The following is a 24,278-nucleotide window of genomic DNA, read 5'->3' on the forward strand; positions in this document are numbered from 1 at the left end:
AGGGCACAACGCAAATAACAGATCTGCCCCTCGCGGCATAGTGTATCTCATGTGTTATGCCAGCTTTTTCTTTGCCTTCAACATTTTAAAGGGAAAATATATCAATCTTTTTATGTTAAAAAAAAATGAAGTTGGTGAGGGCACGGAGCCACTGCTGGGCTCACAGATGTCACAGATATTATAGCTGCACACAGGGTTCAGGGCTACGTGGCTGGGAAACAAATTATTGGATGTAATTGGCCTATTAGTGGAGTAAAAAAAACAGATTCTATGGCAGAAAGTGGAAAGAATCTGTGCAGGAGGTCACCGGCTTTGAAATGCTAAAGCTGAGTCTCTATTATCGAAATCTATAAACGTGCAGCTGGTGTGACCGGATTATGCTTTCTTTTGATGCGTAGCGGGAGCTGTTCAGGCCCATGTCTAAGTATTGGGGTACACGTCAGATTACTTTTTGTCAGACCGTTGCCGATTACTGGTTTCAATACAGTGAATCCTGCTAAAAAATATGTACCGCTCGTCATTCAAGGGAGTTAAGTTTGGAGCAAACATTGAAAGTTGTCCTGGTCTAAGCTTAAACTGAGGTACTTCCGGCCTATCGGTGGGTGTACACTGCAGAGGAGGAGCTATTTTCCTTTTTTTGCATAGTGTCAGCCTCCTAACGACAGCAGCATACACCCATGGTTACCTGTGTCCCCCAATGAAGCGATAAAGAAAGTCAGTTAACGTATGGCTTCTGATTTTATTCTCACACCCATAGACTTGAATGGGTGAATCTCAATGGTTTTCGGAGGTAAATCATGCATACTGCGATATTATCCACATGCAGATTCAGCCAGTGGAATAAATCGTTCATCTGCACGGCCCCATTGAATAACATTGGTCCGAGTGCAATCCGTTTTCTAACAGATAGCACTTGGACCAAAAATAAAGTAGCGTGCACAAGGCCAAAAGCTGGGAAAGGGGAAAAGGTGTGAGTAAAGTGCATGCACATAACAGAAAATCTGAGGATTTGTGCCTGGAAAATCTGCAGTGATTTATATTATTACCCATGTGGATGAGATTTGAACAAATCTCCTCCACACGCTGCAGAATAGATTGATTTATTTTGCAGATTTCACATTTTTGCATACAAGTGGGTAAAATCTTTGGCGAAATTCACAGCAAAATTTGCCTGTTCACAGATCCTCTGCATCCTATGTGATGAATTATGGAATCATCTGTCTGGGAAGTGACGACAATGAAGGATGTCACATTTTTGTTATGCTTGATTCTAGACAAATCTAGGAACAAAAATTTCCATATATGTCTACATTAACTCAAAGCCGTACGGAGGTACAGTAAGGCTTTATTTTTTTCTATAGCCCTACAGCAGCCGCAAACAACAAGGAGATCTTACAGAGCAGTAACATAGACTTGTACATAAAGACTAATAACACTCAAGAAAGCACAAACACAAATTAGGCTGTTTCCACACGTCTGACAATCATGATCCCATCCCGAACCGTGCGTTATGATAGCGTACCAACTCACTCAGGAAAATAGGTAACACATTAAAAACTGCAACTGACCCTGCTGGTTCCTGTACAAACTAGAGATTCTGACCCCCAAGTCCTTAATGTTTCCTGAAGGAGCTGAGATAACCCTAACCATAGAACAGGCGATGGCAACTCGGACCTAAACTGCCTGAAAGGCCGTAGAGCGCATCACGTTCCTCCTGAAGTACCGAAGGGCAGAGCAGAGTGCAAATTACCTACAGAAGGGAAAGTGTGCTGAAATAGAAAGAGATCCCAGAGTGAGTAAAGTAAACCACGAAATACAACATAAAGTATGTACTGTTCTTCCTAAAAAGAAACAGAACATAGGTACAGGGTAAAGAACATAAACAGCAGAAAGATAAACCCTAGCTGGTATTTAACTAAATGGTTATCAACTATTGCAGTATGGCTGGACATCGAAATGAGACTATCACCAGCAAGAAATACCAGCAGGGGGAAACTATACAAAGCAGCACTCGAAAGGTGATACGGCAGACAAATGATTAAATGAAAACACCTGTTACCCTAAATAGACTGAAACAAGGATAACAGAATCTAAACACCAGGAGAAAAGATGTATCTGCTGTGACTTGGCGGACAGTGAAGCCAACCACAAAGCACACGCTTGCGGGTTTGAACCCAGACGCATGACACCAGGATGTCCGAACTGGACCGGCAGCGGTCTCCTGACACAGGTATATATGAGGCTGCTAAGCTTTGGTCAGTAGACCCAGTACAAGTGTTCCAGTTTGCACCCAGATCATGAATGTTGGATGTGTTAAACCATCCGTATTCACTACAGTACATCTACAGGTCTTGTGATTACAGAAATCATTTCCACATGGCACATCATTTGCAAGGCAATTCTCTTACCATCCCTACATACCAAGGTGGCTGCACAGAAGTAACCTAAAATGTGCACAATTATCCGGCAATGAAACATCTAACTACAGCAGCACATTATGCTAAACTCCAGCCCTTCCTAATTTCTCATCCTTATTAAATTTGTGAATTATAATGTCCACGTAAATCAGGACAGAATTTAATAACGTTTTATGTCTGTCATCTTCTACAACTAGTACGTACGAAGGCACGTAATCTTCGAATTTCCTGAGGTTTTCAGAAAAATTTTCCATCTCCAAAAATCACTGCCGCTAACTAAAATAATTTGTCCCTTTGTGTGTGTGTATCTGGCTAATTTAAAGAATCCATATAGACGGGAATTGCAAGGTATTAGGACTGAAAAGACAACATACTCCTGGCGATCATAAAGGGTTAGGTTCTTCCATTTCAGAGACGGCTCTAATTTGGCCTTGTTAGTCTTGCTTTTTACAAGTGGATTCCTTGTCTTCTCCTGTGCTTTCTTTTCTGGATACTCATTAGACCAATGGTTTTGGCTTGGTTCCTCCTCTTCAACTACATCCACATGTTGGACGGTTTGAGCCACTGGTGGGTCTTCAAAATATATAAAATCCTATGAATAGACAATACAGGGGTATGAATCATGCGCTCGTTCTGAACGAAGTAAATCAGTATAATGGGAAAAGGTAGTGATGGACAGGGTAAAAGCACAGAGTAACTGCTTTATATAGTGAGCACAGAGAAAATCATGCTCCAAATGGATGTATCTATCTTTACGATATAGTTTTCATAGGCTATGGCGACTCTGGACAGACGGCGCAGCCAAAGATCGTTATGTGCTGCTGCTACATGGCGGCAATAATGGGGTCTCACTGCAATCCCTATGGTACAACAAGGAAGTTGTTAAAAAAGATTTATTTGCACCTTCTTGTCATGATTGTGGTACCCAAGAGGTCACAATGAGACCCCATTATGTTGCAATGTAGCAGCGGCACATAGCTATCTTTGGCTGCGTAATCAGTCCAAACTCCATTCACCTGTATTGAGCTGCGATGTATCAGTCGCACCTAGTGACCTCTGGCTGCATGATCCATGTTGTGGCCAAAGCTGCCATGTTACCCCTGCTTTCACATTTAGCATAATATTTAAATTAAGGGTTCCTACCAGGTCAGTACAACTGGATTTCTACCATGAATCCTGAAAGGCTAAAAGTTATATTATTGGCACCTAATCGCCTCAAATCCCATTCCTGGCACCCAAGAGAAACAGCAAATAGATCTATAGCACAACACAGTGCATGTGGATTTTGCTGCTCATTTTGTTGAGAATTTGCTGCAGATTTCAATGTTTCCATTGCAAAGAGTGAAATCCGTGTCGAATTCCGCACAAATTGAATTGATCGGCAGATATTAAAATCTGCACCTCAAGTCAATGTCAGAAATTTTCAACTACGTGTAGATTAGGTTTGTTGTAATTTTATCTGCGTAGCTTATACCAACTTGTGTTGCAGGTTTCCTGTACGAAAATCCATGTGGAAAATCCACACCAAATACACAACATGTGTGTGTATGAACATACCCTAAGGCTCGGCTCGCATATCGCATATAGGGTGGGGATTTTACATGTGTAAACATGCAGCATGTTACATTGCCAGCAATATGGATGAGTTTTAAAATTTTTGTGTGCGGAATCCGCATGGAAATTGTTTGTTGTTGCGTTTTTTTTTTTTTGTACCTCTGCAGCAAGTTAATTCTTCGGGCAGAATCAGAGTAGAATTTACCTTTTGCAAAAAAAAGGTTTAAATCTGGACAGATGTGCATCAAATCTGCAGTCCAATCTACATGCAACAGGCACAGATTCTGCTGCAAATTCTGACGCGGAAAAGCTGCAAATGAAATCTGCGTCTCTGACCGGAATAAGATTTCTGAAGTAAGGAACACCACAGCTCGTCATGAATTAGATGACTGCCCTGTCCTGCCCATTTTTGCATGGGTGTGAAAAATGCCAAAAGCCGCAAAATTTATGCACCTAAATTTCGTGACTTTTCAAAACAATTTAAGTCAGAATTCTGCCAAAATTGTTTCGATGAATTTGGGTCTTAGACCCTATAATAGTCTGTGAACTATTCACATGCATCGTTTTCCATAGGAATCACATGTCCATATAGAAAAAAACAAAAAAACACAGAATGCACCATACAACTCCATGCAGCAAAAGAATTGAATGGTGGAAATTATGTCAAGTTCTCGTGCAAATACCACTTTACCTGAGAATCAAACTGGAGTAGAGGAAAAAATAAACTCCCTCTATAATCATTGATATGTCTTTAGGAATAAGAACCGTCCAGCAGATTTCAATGTAAAGATACCTAATAATAAGAGAACGTGATATTAGGACTATGGGGTACCTGCTTAGTGATGTTTTCTGCAAATTTTGGGGACTTGTCCTTCAGTAATGTCATCAGATCTTTATAAACTTGACTTTGCCGGTCATAGTTAATTTCATCCTTATCCTTCATTTTACCCTGTGGAATGTATTAGAATGTATTAGTGGATGTGAGTGAAAACGAAGAAAAAAAACAAGATAAAGGGTCAAAGCCATAGAAATGTTCTTACCGAGTTTATAAAGGCACCCGATGTGCTGTACGTCACACAGAAAGGCTGACTGTCATGTGGTGTAACCATCAAATAGCAGATTTCCCCATGAGCCTGTCTCCAAGGTGGAGAGCGGCAACCATTGGAAAATTCATAATCTATAAAGAAATTTAAAAAAAAAAAAGTTAATTATAGAGATGTGTATTGTATGCAGATCCGAATCTGGGGACTGTGAGTAGATCCAACCAAAATGTGCCAATAAGGCCACGTTCACATTCGTGTCTTTGGATGCAGCATCGCGGACGCAACGCACGACGCACGAAAGACGCATGTAAAATGCAGGCTTTTTTGACGCATGCGTTCAACCTTTTTTTATATATATAGGGTCTTTTCAGTGTCTAGACACCGTCTATACAAGAACGCATGCGTCATACAACGCAAGTACTTGCGTCTTCTGCATTGCCAATACACTTCAATGGGGTTTTTGACGCATCAACGACGCAAATGCAACGCAAGTGCGATGCATGCGGTTTTTTAAAAATTTTGGACGCAGAAAAAATGCAACATGTTGCGTTTGCCGCGCCCTGGCAGGTGCGTCGAAACGACGAATGCGTCGCGAAACGCACCAAAACGCATGACAACGCATGCCCATGCATCCCCAATGTTAAAGATAGGGACGCATGACGCATGCGTTGTTTTGCGGCGACGACCCTGCGTCCAAAGACGCGAATGTGAACGTACCCTAAGTGCGGAAAATAAGCTCGGATTTTAGATACAGAAATTATTGGGATTTTAGGTAAGAGATCTGAATGTAAAATCTGCACCAAATACGCCATGGGCTAAGCTAAGTTCATGCATGGTATATATAAGGTGGTTTTTTCCATAGCCTAACTACAGCAGATTTCAGCAAAATTCAAGCTTATAATTAGTGAAATTTGCAGCAGATTTTTTTAGGACTTGGTGCAGATTTCAGCCTTTCCATTGCAAAAGGGTGAAATCCAGAAATAATTGACCTGCGTGTTGTTTGTTTTTTAAGTCCATACTGCAGGACAAAATAAGCACTGAAAATATGGCGCCCGCCGCGCAAGCGCAGTAACAGCTGTCGGTGATCCGAGAGCTGCTACTGCGCAGGCACCGGGGGCACCATGTTGCTAGTGAAAAAAAATAATTTTTCTTTTCTTTGTTTTTTTCAGCTTTTTTGTCTTTTTAACAAATCTGCTATTGTTCAAATAAAGTGGAGCTACAAAGAATTTGATCTATACGACACAAACCAATGAATCTATTTATATAGATGATTGCAGAGAATCTGTGGTATAAAGTCAAATAAAATATATTAGTACAAAGTGATAAAACCAGCGCAGAACACCGACCTGAAGTGTATTCGATTGATTTCAGCACAGATTTTTCTTCATCTTTGCAGAAACGTCTGATTAGATTAATTTCATTCTTCACTGCGGTGGGAGAAACCCGGACTTCTCTGAAATTAGAAACATAAAGAGACTATTACCTTGACCCAGAACATCTGTCTTTGCTGTAAATGGACGGCCTCGTGTGTTTTAGTAATAGTGTCTCAAATAGAAAATCCTGGCTGAGTCACACGAGGTAACGTTCCCTCATCCGCGACAGTGATCTGCTGCGAACGCTTGTTTCTGCCACTTACAATAAAACTGTAGTTATAGGGCAATGAATGAATGATCAGATATTAAGGATTATCATCAGACAGATATAAACATAACCTGTGGCCCCGGATGTCATTCTGTGCAGTCCACATCCATCTCTGGAGCTTCCAAATCTTGGAAATGCTTGGGAGTCTTAAGTGCAGGGAAATCCTACTCTCCAAATAATAAGTGGAAGTTCTAGAAGTGGAAGCCCCGTGTAGCGGAATTTACGGCAAATACAACACTGTAAGTTTGGAATATACTGCATATCCCAGGCTCCGCTCTCTTCTCCTGGGTCTGCTGCCCTCTGTTGTGCTCCACGCCCGGTGTGAATCTATTACATCATCTCCTTAGACTTATGTAAAGCCCATTGACTCACACACCTGTCTTGGAATTGAGACTCTAGTCCTATGTTTGGTATCCTTTATCATTTGTACTACTGTGTTTCAACTCGCATCTATCCCTGATGAGTTGACATACACCTGTCCGTCTGCTGCTGAGTTTCAAGTTAGTCCCATTCCTCACAATTCTACGTGTCCTCTGGAGGCTACACTATCGCCTGGGGTCCAAGTGGTTACCCAATCCAGAGGCTTAGCGGATCCATGTTACCTGGTGAGCCCTTACACCGTTACATTTATTTGCTGGTTGTACAATCTAACTATGTAGCCCTATGACCAAAACAGTTGCACTGTGCTTTAATTAAAGGTGTATTCCCATCTCAAAGATCCTTTCCCAATATGTAATAAGTGTAATAATAATTAGCAAATACCTCCAATTAGAAATTTAGTATAGTTCTTCAGATACGCTATGTCGCTTACCACACGTTGGGCATTGCAGCAACTTAGGTATCCATGGTTACGACCACCACAATTAGTTAGTTAGGCAGCTCTTAGTGGTCGTAACCATGGATAAAACAATGCCCTTCATGGGGTATTTGACATAGCGAATCTGAACAACTATACTAAATTTCTAATTGAAGGCATTTGCTAATATTATTACTACACCTACTCTTTTAAGGGTTTGCCCACCTTTGCACGCCAACATCTGGGTGCGCTGCCAGCAGTGCATCAAGCACATGGAGTGGAGTTTATATACATATATGTACACACACACGTATTGGTTTATGCCTTGATTCTTTTGGATCCAATCTAAATCAATTTTATTTTTCCCAATTTTCAGTACTTTATACTACACAATGCTACTCCGAATCCCCCCAAAAAACACAAGCCCTAACGCAGAAATGTAAAAATGCCATGGCTCTTGAACGGTAAGAAGGAAAAAACAAAAGCACAAAAAAAAAAGCTAAATAGCAGTAAGATGTTGTCTGTACACCAGGGTTAGCAAACAGCTAGTTAGTAAAAATCAGGCTACTTTTTTCTCCGATCCGTAAAAGAAATTGAAGCGTTTGTGAAATTGGAGAAGAATTTACATATTATTAAGACCTGTAATTATCATCATTTTACAGCTCACAGTGAAAGCTGCGAATGTCTTCATAAAAGTATCACGCATCACCTAAAATCATAGTTTATTTTTTTATGGTTTCTCAGTGTGTTCGTAATAAAACATGATGGCTTTCCATGATTTTTTTAATAAGGTGTCCAGAAAAAAAAATGCAAAAGTCAAGTTGGCAAACCCAGCTGTGCATGACGTATTATGGGAGCATTAGGGCTTGTTCACACGCAGCGTTTTTTAAAGCACCACAATGAGATTTCTGAAATCTCAGGCACATGTTGCTTCATTTTTTATTGTAGATTTTAACTATCACAGAGTTTTTTCACATCTGCAGTGTGTTAAGCCTTTCGGCATTTTTCTCCCATGCAAACAAACAGATAAAAAGTATGTAAAAAACCCCATAAAAAAAGAGCATATCTAAAGCAGTGTTTTTCATGCCGTCACTGTTTTTTACTGCAAATACTTTAAGCGTGGACCCTTAGGCTAGGGTCTCACAACAGTATTTTCTCAGATGAGAAAAAAAAATATCTTCATCTTCTCTATTCTGTCAGTCCGTGAAAATCTGACTGCACTCAAATGTCACCCGAGTGCAGTCACTTGCATGGCCGAGTGCGATCTGATAATTGGATTCAACTCGGGCATGCAGCAATTTTTTTCTCGGCTGTTTTGTCGGATCGCACTAGGACCGAAAATACGCTCATATGCACGAAGAGCTATTTAGGTATTGAATGGCGGTATTATTTGGACAATGAATGGAAGTTTTATCTGGGCATTGCACTGCGGCATTGTCAGTATGTAGAATATAAATGTCTTGAAATAATAGCCAGAAACAGTCAGCGGAGTGGGCCTTATTTCGCTTGCTATTTGTTATAAAACCGGCCGTGTGCCACGGGCAACATTTCTATTCGAGATTACCGCGTATTTACACACATAAAAATGTATTAATGGTTACAGTCGTGTAGCTTGCTGACTTGAAAGAAAATAGTAAAGCGTTTCATTATTTGATTAAGTGGATATAAACCTAAACTGCTGAAGACAGGAGGTCTTTTTTTCTTCTACCAGTGGAAAGTGATCTCCTGTCCTTGGCTCCAGCCTGAGTGCAGCTCTCCGGAGCGATGCCGCAGCCAAACCAATGTGGGAATGGTGCGCGGGTTACGATCAGACGCTGATAACTCCCAGGGATCCGATCGCTACATCACAGATGCTCTAATGTTCTATTACCGAGCCACGAACCACAAGATGTCCCAATAAATGAAACTGCTGCTCTAGGGCCTGTGTGGCACACACTTAGTAAGTCAGCTCGGTGGCGTTGATTTAACAACTGGAAATAGATTCCTTTTTTTAGCAACTGGCAATTGTATGGACGTCAGCTAACATATTTTATATCATACCCAGAAATATAAAACATATGTACACGGTTTGCATCCCACGGATGAGTTGGAAAACAATTTTTTTTTTTCTTTCCACATCCATTAAGTTTCGCCCGGTGCTATGTTTTTAAATCAATAAATGTAACGATTCTCATATCTTTCACCTTCCCCTTCATTATTTTTTTTCCTAGCACGTAAAAAGCAGATGTTGCTGCTTCTGCTGCTCATTAAAATATAAAAAAATATATGTAGCAAAAGGTCTGAAATCAGAAGACTGGAAATATCGTCGTTTGTTAATGTACTTACTGTGAAATTTGTTTTAAAGAGCTGTCGAGCAGCTGCATATCAAGTTGCTGGAGCAGCAGGAAGATTTTCATCTTGATTTCGGCCTCTTGATCCTCTTTTTGTCGCATTTTGTCGAAAAGGCGCAGCATAGAGGTGTCTTCTCCTTGCACGGTAGCGAAGCCTGCGCCGAGGATTCTTGATATCGGGTCTCCGTTTGCTGAAAATACAAAACATCAAATGAACTGGGATGCTAAAGATAAATCTCTTACCATGGTATGACTGGGGTGGGTAGATGTAAGGGTATGTTAACCCGGCGGCTGAAAATCCAGTACCGTAACTGGGGTTGTTTCTGTAGCATGTGCATACATTTTACAGAACATATCTATATATATACAGTAATTGCCTAAGGGAATTTCCGTCTGTCTGTCTTTCTGTCTGTCTGTCTGTCTTTCTGTCCTGGAAATCCCGCCTCTCTGATTGGTCGAGGCCTGGCGGCCTCGACCAATCAGAGACGGGCACAGCGACGATGATGTCATAAAGGACGTAGACATCCCGCGTCTCTGATTGGTCGAAGCCGCCAGGCCTCGACCAATCAGCAACGGGCACAGCGACGATGATGTCATAAAGGACGTAGAAATCCCACGTTTCTGATTCAGCGACGGGCACAGTATCGACGTAGATGTCATAATGGTTGCCATGCCTCGACCAATCAGCGAAGGGCACAGTCTGCCACGAATTCTGGAATCATCATTGTCCATATACACACAGCGACGATGATGTCATAAAGGACGTAGACATCCCGCGTCTCTGATTGGTCGAAGCCGCCAGGCCTCGACCAATCAGCAACGGGCACAGCGACGATGATGTCATAATGGTTGCCATGGCGACGATGATGTCATGAAGGTTGCCTCGACCAATCAGCGACGGGCACAGTCAGCCGCGAATTCTGGAATCATCATTGTCCATATACTACGGGGACATGCATATTCTAGAATAACCGATGCGTTAGAATCGGGCCACAATCTAGTGTATATATATATTACAAGCAATGCTTTTCGGCTGCACCGCCCTTGCTCCATGAGTAAGTCCAAATGTATCGGCTCTGTTACCATGATTTCTGTGACCGATATATATATAAATATATATATATATATATATCTATATATATAATTGTCTAAGGGTTTTTCCGTCTGTCTGTCTGTCTGTCTGTCTGTCCTGGAAATCCCACGTCTCTGATTGATACAGTGCCTTGCGAAAGTATTTGGCCCCCTGGAACTTTTCAACCTTTTCCCACATATCATGCTTCAAACATACAGATACCAAATGTAAATTTTTGGTGAAGAATCAACAACAAGTGGAACACAATTGTGAAGTTTATTGGTTATTTTAAATTTTTGTGGAAATTCAAAAACTGTTGCGGTCCGGGTCCGATGGGCGTCGCGGTCCGGGGCCTACCATCTTCTTACGATGACGTCCGCTTCTTGTCTTCACGCTGTGGCTCCGGCACAGGTGTACTTTGTCTGCCCTGTTGAGGGCAGAGCAAAGTACTGCAGTGCACAGGCGTCGGGAAAGGTCAGAGAGGCCCAGCGCCTGCGCACTGCAGTACTTTGCTCTGCAGACAAAGTACGCCTGCGCCGGAGCTGCAGTGTGAATACAAGAAGAGGACGTCATCGTATGTACTGTAGATGGGAGGCCCCGGACCGGACTGTGATGCCCATCGGACCCGGACCGCAACCGGACTTCCCCTGGGTGAGTATAATCTAACCTCTTTTTCTCATCTTTCAGGATACATCAGGGGCTTATCTACAGCATTACAGAATGCTGTAGATAAGCCCCTGATGATGGTGGGCTTAGCTCACCTTTGATTTTGGGGGTGACAGGTTCCCTTTAAATAAAGTTTTTTTGATAATTTTATCATCAGGTTTGGAGTGCCTCCGTCAATCCCTTTTCTTTGTTGTCATTAGAAATTTTATAAGTTTAATAATAATAATAATCTTTATTTTTATATAGCGCTAACATATTCCGCAGCGCTTTACAGTTTGCACACATTATCATCGCTGTCCCCGATGGGGCTCACAATCTAAATTCCCTATCAGTATGTCTTTGGAATGTGGGAGGAAACCGAAGAACCCGGAGGAAACCCACGCAAACACGGAGAGAACATACAAACTCTTTGCAGATGTTGTCCTTGGTGGGGTTTGAACCCAGGACTCCAGCGCTGCAAGGCTGCTGTGCTAACCACTGCGCCACCGTGCCGCCCTAAGTTTACCTTCAGTTCTCTTATCTAGATAATTTATAAAAATGTTGAACAACACTGGGGCATGGACAGAGTCTTGAAATGCCATTTTGGAAACTAAACCTGTCAAGGAACTTATCTAGATGTGTGCTGAGCACCTTGAACCTCCAGGTGCTTCACAGACAGAAGTTTACAGCGCAGAGCTGATAAAATAAAAAATCTAATATTTTCCACAAAAATGAACTTTTAGCCCCAATTCTTTTTATTTTCACAAGGTTAACAGGATAAAATGGACCTCAAAAATTGTTCTTCAATTTATCTTGAGTTTGCTGATACCCCATATGTGGGGGAAAACCACTGTTTGGGTGCACGGCAGGGCTTGGAAGGAAAGGAGCACCGTTTGACTTTTTGAACGCAAAACTGTCTGGAATCGAGAGCAGATGCCATGTTGCATTTGGAGAGCCACTGATGAGCCTAAACAGTGAAAACCCCCAACATATGACCCTATTTTTGGAAACTAGACCCCCCCCCAAGGAATTTATCTAGATGTGTGGTGAGCACCTTGAACCCTCAAGTGCCTCACAGCAATGTTTAAGGTTGAGTCGTCAAAATTAAAAAAAAAAATCACTTTTTTCCAGCAAAAATGTTTTTAGCCCCAAGTTTTATATTTTCACACAGGTAGCAGGAGAAAATGAACACCAAAAATTGTTGTACAATTTTCCCTGAGTATGCCGATACCCCATATCTGGTACTACTGTTTGGGAGCACGGCAGTGCTTGGAAGGGAAAGAGTGACTATTGATGGAATGGTCTGATTGCACCATGTTGTGTTTGAAGAGTTCCCAATGTGCCTAAACAGTGGAAATCCACCATAAATGACCCCATTTTGGAAACTATACTCCTCAAAAAATTTAAACATAGTTATAGTAAAGACTAGCTGAAGAGCCTGACGTTGCCCGGGCATAGTAACTAACTGTGGTTAGTTATAACAAATTATAATGACTATATTGCACATAAAGCACAGGTTTTCTCCTTTATAGTTGCCTCCTCTGGTAGCACCTCACACTCCTCTTCCATATACAATTGGAAACACTTGATCCGGAGAGAAATTGCACTAATTGTATCGTACACACAGCCTACTTCTTAGGGCAGTCTCACACATCCAGATAATTCCGGTACCGGAAAAAATCGGTACCGGAATTATCCGTGTCCGTGTGCCCCTACGTTTCTGTGGCACATCGGTGTGGCACACGTGCGGCACACGTGTGCCACCCGTGTGCCCACTGGGTACCACACGCACCGTGCTGGGTACCACACGTACCAGCATCTGGTGCTGAAGCCCCATTCATATCTTCCCTGCAGCAGCATTTGCTGGTAGAAGATATGAATAATTGTGTTTAAAATAAAGATCTATGTGCCAACCGCCCTCCCACTCCCTGTGCACCCCCCCGCTGTTCTGAAAATACTCACCCAGCTCCCTCGTTGGCTGTCGCTGCTACCTGTTCTGGTCGCATCTTCTCCTGTATGCGGTCATGTGGGGCCGCTCATTTACAGTAATGAATATGCGGCTCCACCCCTATGGGAGGTGGAGCCGCATATTCATGACTGTAATCGGCGGCACCACGTGACCGCTGATACAGTAGAAGATGCGGCCAGAACAGGAAGCAGCGCCGGCGAGGGAGCGAGCCGGGTGAGTATTTTTTGAGAACAGCGGGGAAGGGGTGCGCACAGGGGGTGGGAGGGCGGGGGGCACATAGATCTTTATTTTGAACACAATTATTCATATCTTCTCTACAGCAAACGCTGCTGCAGGGAAGATATGAATTGCGGCTTCAGCACCAGTGGGCGGGACAGCGCTTAATGTAGCGCTGTCTCCTGCACGGCACACGGACTGCACACGGACAACGTCCGTGTGCGGTACGTGTTTTACACGGACCCATTGACTTTAATGGGTCCGTGTAATATGTGCGCTCCCACTAACACTGACATGTCTCCGTGTTTGGCACACGGAGACACGGTCCGCAAAAAATCAATGACATCTGAACAAATGCATTGATTTTAATGTGTCTACGTGTGTCAGTGGCTCCAGTACGTGAGGAAACTGACGTGTGAAACCGGCCTTATGCAGCACCACACTTTTCTCCTTTAGACCTCGTTCACACGTTATTTGGTCAGTATTTTTACCTCAGTATTTGAAAGCTAAAACTTGGAGTAAAACAATCAGAGGAAAAGTTTATTAGAAACAGGTCACCACTTCTATATTTTTCTCCCACTCGTAGCTTTGGATTATAAATACTGAGGTAAAATACTGACCAAATACTGAGCGTGTGAATGTGGCCTTATACACAGCCTCCATCAGCAGTGCCTCACTCTTCTCTATACACAGCCTCATCAGGAGGGCGTTAAACTAGAAGAAGAGGGGACGGGAAGAAAAACATTAGACTTGAACAAAGAAGACCCAGGAAAACATACTCAGATGGGAGGTAAGAACATTTCTAAAACAATCCACAGCGAGGAGATTGGAACAAAACAAAATCCTCTAAACTGCATGCTTGCAAACGCCAGAAGCCTGACAAACAAGATGGAAGAACTAGAAGCAGAAATATCTACAGGTAACTTTGACATAGTGGGAATAACCGAGACATGGTTAGATGAAAGCTATGACTGGGCAGTTAACTTACAGGGTTACAGTCTGTTTAGAAAGGATCGTAAAAATCGGAGAGGAGGAGGGGTTTGTCTCTATGTAAAGTCTTGTCTAAAGTCCACTTTAAGGGAGGATATTAGCGAAGGAAATGAGGATGTCGAGTCCATATGGGTCGAAATTCATGGAGGGAAAAATGGTAACAAAATTCTCATTGGGGTCTGTTACAAACCCCCAAATATAACAGAAACCATGGAAAGTCTACTTCTAAAGCAGATAGATGAAGCTGCAACCCATAATGAGGTCCTGGTTATGGGGGACTTTAACTACCCGGATATTAACTGGGAAAGTGAAACCTGTGAAACCCATAAAGGCAACAGGTTTCTGCTAATAACCAAGAAAAATTATCTTTCACAATTGGTGCAGAATCCAACCAGAGGAGCAGCACTTTTAGACCTAATACTATCTAATAGACCTGACAGAATAACAAATCTGCAGGTGGTTGGGCATTTAGGAAATAGCGACCACAATATTGTACAGTTTCACCTGTCTTTCACTAGGGGCACTTGTCAGGGAGTCACAAAAACACTGAACTTTAGGAAGGCAAAGTTTGACCAGCTTAGAGATGCCCTTAATCTGGTAGACTGGGACAATATCCTCAGAAATAAGAATACAGATAATAAATGGGAAATGTTTAAGAACATCCTAAATAGGCAGTGTAAGCGGTTTATACCTTGTGGGAATAAAAGGACTAGAAATAGGAAAAACCCAATGTGGCCAAACAAAGAAGTAAGACAGGCAATTAACAGTAAAAAGAAAGCATTTGCACTACTAAAGCAGGATGGCACCATTGAAGCTCTAAAAAACTATAGGGAGAAAAATACTTTATCTAAAAAACTAATTAAAGCTGCCAAAAAGGAAACAGAGAAGCACATTGCTAAGGAGAGTAAAACTACTGTTCTTCAACTATATCAATAGTAAAGGAATAAAAACTGAAAATGTAGGCCCCTTAAAAAATAGTGAGGAAAGAATGGTTGTAGATGACGAGGAAAAAGCTAACATATTAAACACCTTCTTCTCCACGGTATTCACGGTGGAAAATGAAATGCTAGGTGAAATCCCAAGAAACAATGAAAACCCTATATTAAGGGTCACCAATCTAACCCAATCGGCTAAATAAGATTAAAATAGATAAATCTCCGGGTCCGGATGGCATACATCCACGAGTACTAAGGGAACTAAGTAATGTAATAGATAAACCATTATTTCTTATTTTTAGGGACTCTATAGAGACAGGATCTGTTCCGCAGGACTGGCGCATAGCAAATGTGGTGCCAATATTCAAAAAGGGCTCTAAAAGTGAACCTGGAAATTATAGGCCAGTAAGTCTAACCTCTATTGTTGGTAAAATATTTGAAGGGTTTCTGAGGGATGTTATTCTGGATTATCTCAATGAGAATAACTGTTTAACTCCATATCAGCATGGGTTTATGAGAAATCGCTCCTGTCAAACCAATCTAATCAGTTTTTATGAAGAGGTAAGCTATAGGCTGGACCACGGTGAGTCATTGGACGTGGTATATCTCGATTTTTCCAAAGCGTTTGATACCGTGCCGCACAAGAGGTTGGTACACAAAATGAGAATGCTTGGTCTGGGGGAAAATGTGTGTAAATGGGTTAGTAACTGGCTTAGTGATAGAAAGCAGAGGGTGGTTATAAATGGTATAGTCTCTAACTGGGTCGCTGTGACCAGTGGGGTACCGCAGGGGTCAGTATTGGGACCTGTTCTCTTCAACATATTCATTAATGATCTGGTAGAAGGTTTACACAGTAAAATATCGATATTTGCAGATGATACAAAACTATGTAAAGCAGTTAATACAAGAGAAGATAGTATTCTGCTACAGATGGATCTGGATAAGTTGGAAACTTGGGCTGAAAGGTGGCAGATGAGGTTTAACAATGATAAATGTAAGGTTATACACATGGGAAGAAGGAATCAATATCACCATTACACACTGAATGGGAAACCACTGGGTAAATCTGACAGGGAGAAGGACTTGGGGATCCTAGTTAATGATAAACTTACCTGGAGCAGCCAGTGCCAGGCAGCAGCTGCCAAGGCAAACAGGATCATGGGGTGCATTAAAAGAGGTCTGGATACACATGATGAGAGCATTATACTGCCTCTGTACAAATCCCTAGTTAGACCGCACATGGAGTACTGTGTCCAGTTTTGGGCACCGGTGCTCAGGAAGGATATAATGGAACTAGAGAGAGTACAAAGGAGGGCAACAAAATTAATAAAGGGGATGGGAGAACTACAATACCCAGATAGATTAGCGAAATTAGGATTATTTAGTCTAGAAAAAAGACGACTGAGGGGTGATCTAATAACCATGTATAAGTATATAAGGGGACAATACAAATATCTCGCTGAGGATCTGTTTATACCAAGGAAGGTGACGGGCACAAGGGGGCATTCTTTGCGTCTGGAGGAGAGAAGGTTTTTCCACCAACATAGAAGAGGATTCTTTACTGTTAGGGCAGTGAGAATCTGGAATTGCTTGCCTGAGGAGGTGGTGATGGCGAACTCAGTCGAGGGGTTCAAGAGAGGCCTGGATGTCTTCCTGGAGCAGAACAATATTGTATCATACAATTATTAGGTTCTGTAGAAGGACGTAGATCTGGGGATTTATTATGATGGAATATAGGCTGAACTGGATGGACAAATGTCTTTTTTCGGCCTTACTAACTATGTTACTATGTTACTATGTTACTGCAGCACCACCTCACTTCTCTCAATTTCCCCTCACACCTCTCATTTTCCCCCTCATTCCCATTATTTTCCCCCTCACACCTGTCATTTTGACCTCACATTTGTCATTTTCCGATCACTCCACTATTTTCCCCTCACTCCTCTAATTTTGCACTCACACCTCTTCATTTTCACCTCACATTTTTCCCCTCACTCCTCTCATTTTCCACTCACACCTCTCATTTTCACCTCACTCCTCTCGTCCCCTCACACGTGCACAGCAACTTCCTGTTATGAGCACAGCGGTGTAATCCATGAGACTCCTCCCTTTCCCTTGACGTCATGCCTCACAGTAGCAACTCCATTCTAGACACGATGGAGCAAGATGTAGCCTGCAGCGGCTGGGACGTCGCAGCTGGTGAGTTTGGCAGGGTGGCTTTCTAGGTGAATGTGTCTCCGCCCATGTGCGCTAACAACATGGGCCGTGTGGACAGGGCTTTGCGTGTGGAGTGAGTGTGGCTATGCGGAGTGGGAGGGGCTATGCGGAGTGGGTGGGGCTTGATACACACCCATACATACGCTCCGCTTTATATATATATATAGATAGTAATGCTTTTTGTTTTACTGGCATAGAATTTTATAATGTACTGTTATGTGGAAGTTGTACAGAGTACATCAGATTATAGTGTGTTGTGTCAACAGGGTAAAAACAAATGTTATTAATCTGTGGACATGTGGTACTCTTTGAAGCAATCCTTAATGTAAAGGCCAGGTTTCTCAGGTCAGGATTCCAAATGGTAAATTGTGTCCTTACTAATTCCCTTCTTGGAGCATACTCTGCACCGTTTTTTGTGTTCTTCCCTTCTTCGCTGTTTTGGGAACGTCTTCTAGAAAATGTTGACCTGGTATGATACGGGCACCATTAGTTTAGAAGTAATGTGACCCTCACCTTTCCTGAGGGGCAAATATTAGGGCCTTGATGACTACCTCCAGAAACTAAAGGAAGGTCCCTGTATTGCCTACATATTGAAACAGCAGAAAAGCTGGTGTAGGACATTGCACATTATCATTATAATACAAACATTTTTGTATCGCTTCAAATCGTGTCCTTGTCATGGCCATATGGAATACATGTGTGCCGTAGAGAATATCAGTATGCCAGTATTGCCAAAGTTCTAGTTTTCTGACTATGCTCAAATGCAGCACAATGCCCCAAAATGACATACATTTCTGCTGCATTTATAGGGGTCTATCTGGCGTATGATGATGTGGGATTTTGTGTGAAAACTTGATTAGCATACAAATTTGTCAGAGCCACCATAAGATTTATTATTTACTCCCTGAAAAAGAATTTGAAAAAGTCAATCTCAGTGAGGCCAGTAACGTCAAATTGGGCTCCTGGGTTGTTGATGAAATCCAATATAACAAGCTGATAATTTTTGGGGGGTGGAGTCCATAGAGGAGCAATTGCTGAAGGGGTTTCCAGGGTCCTAGGGCGCCTTGCTAGGAGTCCCTCCTCACTAGATGAGGAATGTGGGATCTTCCTCACTACCTGAAGCCGTGTCGGAGGCAAGGAAGGTGTATGCTTCCTCTGGTAAATAGTGTCTTCTTATGTACTTACGTATGGGCCATTTTTATTTTTTTCTTCAAAACACTAGGGATGTGTGCGTAAGTGGTGCTTTTACACGTGTATTGTGTGGGGCTTGTGTAAAAGTGTACTATTTATTATAAAAATACCTAAAAGACCAGATATTCAGCGTTTCCCACTCACACCCCACCTCATCTCGCCCCCTATCCGTCGGTGTCCTGCAATTGTACTTGTTTTTATTATGTACACCCCTCCTCACATGTAAAGCGCCATGGAATAAATGGCGCTATAACAATAAATAATAATAATGCTCAGTTCTAGGGCCCCTACTCTTCTCCATTTACACCTTTGACCTGGGACAGCTCATAGTGCAAGCCATGAGATTTATCACCTCTATGCTGATGACACACAGATCTACCTCTCTGGACCCAATATCACCTCCTTACTAACCAGAATCCCTCAATGTCTGTCCACTATTTCATCCTTCTTCTCCACTAGATTTCTGAAACTTAGTATGGACAAAACAGAATTCATCATCTATCCCCCATCTCACTCAACCCCCCCAGTGGAGCTATCCATTACAGTAAACGGCTGCCACCCTCCCCAGTCCCACAAGCTCGCTGCCTCGGGGTAATCCTTGACTCTGATCTCTCCTTCAAACCACATATCCATGGCCTTTCCACCTTCTGTCAACTTCAACTCAAAAATATTTCCCGTATCCCTACATTCCTCAACCAAGAATCTGCATGCCCTCATCATCTTCCACCTTGACTACTGCAACCTCCTGCTCTGTGGCCTCCTTTCTAACTCTCTCCCACCCTCCAATCTATTCTAAACTCTGCTGCCTGACTAATCCACTTATTCCCCCCCCCCACTAATCCCCAGACAACCCCAACGTGAATCCATTCACTGGCTCCCCATTACCCAGAGACTCCAGTTCAAAACCCTAACCATGACATACAAAGCCATCCACAACCTGTCTCCTCCATACATCTGTGACCTCATCTCCCGGTACTTACCTGCACGCAACCTCCGATCCTCACAAGATCTCCTTCTCTACTCCCCTCTTATCTCCTCTTCCCACAATCGCATACAAGATTTCTCTCGCGCATCATCCCTACTCTGGAACTCTCTACCACAACATATCAGACTCTCATCTACCATCGAAACCTTCAAAAAGAACCTGAAGACCTACCTCTTCCGACAAGCCTACAACCTGCAGTAACCACCGATCGACCAAACCACTGCACGACCAGCTCTATCCTCGCCTACTGTATTCTCACTCATCCCTTGTAGATTGTGAGCCCTCGCGGGCAGGGTCCTCTCTCCTCCTGTACCAGTTGCTGACTTCTATTGTATAGATTATTGTACTTTTATTATGCATACCCCTTATCACATGTAAAGTGTCATGGAATAAATGAAAAGAATAAAAAGTAGAGAAAAAAAGGAAAAATTTTGAAGAAACACTTAAAAAAAAAAATGAAAAGAAAAATTAGTAGATGTAAAAAAATAAAGTTTGTATAAACAAATTACAGTGACGTTCACTACACTAATGCCCTACATATAAAGTCACTCGGGGCTAACTATACTTTTTTGCAAAAGAGAAACAGAAGTCACTAACACTGCGACGTACGGTCCCCTAATGCACTAGCTGTAAATTTACCCGACGCTAACTGGAAGAGTGATTGGGGAACTGCTGCTGCTGCGATCACAGATCAGTCACACAGCCGCCAGTACACAGCACAGGAGACAGATCGCAGGAGGCAGGAGACAGTACCGATGGCAGGAGACAAGAGGCTGGTAACAGATCGCAGTTGGGACGGCACTCACCACCAATTAATTTCACAGGGTAACACATGGGGTATACAACCACTCTGCATGCCAACTCTGGGGTGTGCGGAGTGGTGATCGCTACTTTAGATTAACCCCTTTGGCGCTGATTGGTCAGTAATTATTGTTCAGCAAATCAACGCCAAAGGGGTTAATCAGGAGAGGTGACGTCGTGATGACCCCATCCATTGTGACTGCTTTGGTTGATGCTGTCTCAGACTGCATGCGCAGTGACCGGAAATAGCAGCGCCGTATATAGACGGCACATGTCGTGAAGGGCTTAGAATCATACAAGTAATAACAACCCGACCACCAGTCACCTGACCTGCAGTTAATCAGTTACCCTTTGGTCAATGGTGGTTATAATGTCATTATTTCCTGTCCAGCTGAGACCGTCGTAGCAAAAGTGATGAAGTGGAAGGCACATTGAAGGGATTGTATTATTTTTCTAGATTCACAGGGTAAGTATGGATTTTTTTTAACAGGATGGATTCCCACTTTTAATAAAAAGAGAATTTTTGGTACTCACTGTAAAATCCCTTTCTCGTAGACTTTAACATGGTGTCCTTTGTCGCCCAAGAAAGCGACCGAGAAAACTCCTTTAACTACTATAGTTTGGTTATAACCTTTGGTCAAGTGGTGGTTGATATGGAATAGTAGGTACTGTACCAGCAGCTGACACATGACCTTACAAGAGTTTCCACCACTTTTTTGGTTGAAAATTATACAGCTTATCATTACCTAAAAATTACATGTTCTCTAATAGCAATCCCCTTCCACTTGTCTCATAACGTTGTCGGGGGCCCCCACCAATATATTTGCTTCCTCCTTTTGGCATGTGACCGCTGCAGCCAGTGATTGGCTGAAGAAGTTACATGTCCATATGACCTGAAATAGATCCTATTCTGTGACTATAACCTCAGATCAGTTCATGTTGATAAAAGACCATAGACATGAAGAAGTTTTTTCTTAGTAAATCACTTTTATTCTGCCTCTGTCTGGAGTACGGGCACTGACCTTCCAAGCAAGCCTGTGTTTCTTTCAGCTTTTTATCCTGTGCAGTCTGGAGAAAGCGAGATAAGTGTTTGAAGCTCCGGATTTTCACTTTTGATGAAGATATGACGAATAATGGGTTTCCGTCTTGGTCTGTATCTTCAGACTTCACTGAAGAATCACTGAAACGACACCAAGCCAAGCTGTGGTCATAGGAAATCCATCACAGCTGAGAGTCTACATTGTACAGTGAATGTGGCCTATATCCCACTGCTAGACAAATATGAGACACGTCCAAAGCGCCAAAGTGTCTATACTGCCCCAAAATGGCCCTTGTATGCTCAATACCAAGTAATGCGCCAACGTTCCCTTATGATAGACATTGTGCATTGTCTGGGGGCCAAATGCTGCATAATAAAATCTGGGCGACATGGAAAACAGGAATCCAGACTGAACACAGTAATGACTGCAACCATTCTGGAGCCCGGACACCTGTGAGACACAGACAAATACCTTATATGTTATATACAGTATGTACACTATGTAGATGTATATACAGCTCTGGCAAAAATTAAGAGACCACCACATCAAATCCCTGTCATGGGCAGCCCAATCTCCAGACCTGAACCCCATTGAAAACCTCTGGAATGTAATCAAGAGGAAAATAGATAGTCACAAGCCATCAACCAAAGAAGAACTGCTTACATTTTTGCACCAGGAGCAGCGTGAAAGTCTGGTGGAAAGCATGCCAAGAGGCATGAAAGCTGTGATTAAAAATCATGGTTATTCCAGAACATATTGATTTCTGAACTCTTCCTGAGCTAAAACATTAGTATTGTTGTTTCGAAATAATTATGAACTTATTTTCTTTGCATTATTTGAGGTCTGAAAGCACTGGGTTTTTTTTTTGACCATTTCTCCTTTTCAGAAATAAAATACAAAATTTATTGCTTGGAAATTCGGAGACATGTTGTCAGAAGTTTATAGAATAAAAGAAAATTTGCATTTTACTCAGAAATATACCTATAAAGAGAAAAATCAGACAAACTGAACATTTTGCAGTGGTCTCTTAATTTTTGCCAGAGCTGTGTATATGTATGTATATATATATATATTATTTTTTTTAATTTTTTTTTTATTTTTACATGTCACAATCAATATTACAAATTAGAAATCTTACAATTTTCACACTGGCCACTGGAGCTATTTTGCACTAAAATATCTTTATGTTTCAGGAAACAACACATGTACATTAGCCTTGCTGTAAAGCTGTAAAGTCACTTATCCCATCTTGAAGCATCTAATTTGTGTGTGCTGAGATCATTATTAAGGGATGGGGAGCTGTGATAAGTGTATTGTGATAAGTGGATCCTGTGTTATCAGCTCTGTATAAAAGTGTTACATGTCTTTGCAATCCTGCCTCTGATGATAATGAATCTGCTGAAAAGTCTTCCTGATAGGACCAGGAAGCATGAATCTAAAAATAATTCCTACTGGCCAGTGTAAATATTGCAAGATTTTTAAGCCTGTTTTTATAAATGCAGACAGTGATACGAAAAAAAAATCTTAAAAAAAAAAATCTCGGGCTCCTCATTGGAAGACAAATGCAATATGTTGCTATATATATATATATTATATATATATATATATATATATACAGGTCCTTCTCAAAAAATTAGCATATAGTGTTAAATTTCATTATTTACCATAATGTAATGATTACAATTAAACTTTCATATATTATAGATTCATTATCCACCAACTGAAATTTGTCACGTCTTTTATTGTTTTAATACTGATGATTTTGGCATACAACTCCTGATAACCCAAAAAACCTGTCTCAATAAATTAGCATATCAAGAAAAGGTTCTCTAAACGACCTATTACCCTAATCTTCTGAATCAACTAATTAACTCTAAACACATGCAAAAGATACCTGAGGCTTTTATAAACTCCCTGCCTGGTTCATTACTCAAAACCCCCATCATGGGTAAGACTAGCGACCTGACAGATGTCAAGAAGGCCATCATTGACACCCTCAAGCAAGAGGGTAAGACCCAGAAAGAAATTTCTCAACAAATAGGCTGTTCCCAGAGTGCTGTATCAAGGCACCTCAATGGTAAGTCTGTTGGAAGGAAACAATGTGGCAGAAAACGCTGTACAACGAGAAGAGGAGACCGGACCCTGAGGAAGATTGTGGAGAAGGACCGATTCCAGACCTTGGGGAACCTGAGGAAGCAGTGGACTGAGTCTGGTGTGGAAACATCCAGAGCCGCCGTGCACAGGCGTGTGCAGGAAATGGGCTACAGGTGCCGCATTCCCCAGGTAAAGCCACTTTTGAACCATAAACAGCGGCAGAGGCGCCTGACCTGGGCTACAGAGAAGCAGCACTGGACTGTTGCTAAGTGGTCCCAAGTACTTTTTTCTGATGAAAGCAAATTTTGCATGTCATTCGGAAATCAAGGTGCCAGAGTCTGG

The 24,278-nt window shown here is 42.1% G+C and overlaps 1 protein-coding gene across 1 annotated transcript in view; it reads right to left on the reverse strand.

Moving 5' to 3' along the window:
• ODAD2 (outer dynein arm docking complex subunit 2) overlaps window positions 1-24,278 on the reverse strand; it is a 164,507-nt gene that overhangs the window by 134,374 nt on the left and 5,855 nt on the right. The window contains exons 3-8 of the mRNA XM_069729626.1: window positions 21,825-21,982; window positions 9,777-9,972; window positions 6,361-6,467; window positions 5,012-5,148; window positions 4,804-4,920; window positions 2,792-3,009 (exon numbers count right to left, since the gene is read on the reverse strand). Coding sequence (XP_069585727.1) covers window positions 2,792-3,009; window positions 4,804-4,920; window positions 5,012-5,148; window positions 6,361-6,467; window positions 9,777-9,972; window positions 21,825-21,982 — 933 coding nt within the window. The remainder of the gene's footprint in view (window positions 1-2,791; window positions 3,010-4,803; window positions 4,921-5,011; window positions 5,149-6,360; window positions 6,468-9,776; window positions 9,973-21,824; window positions 21,983-24,278) is intronic.

Source organism: Ranitomeya imitator, chromosome 6 (assembly GCF_032444005.1).
Source record: "Ranitomeya imitator isolate aRanImi1 chromosome 6, aRanImi1.pri, whole genome shotgun sequence".
In the NCBI taxonomy this organism is placed as follows: domain Eukaryota; kingdom Metazoa; phylum Chordata; class Amphibia; order Anura; family Dendrobatidae; genus Ranitomeya; species Ranitomeya imitator.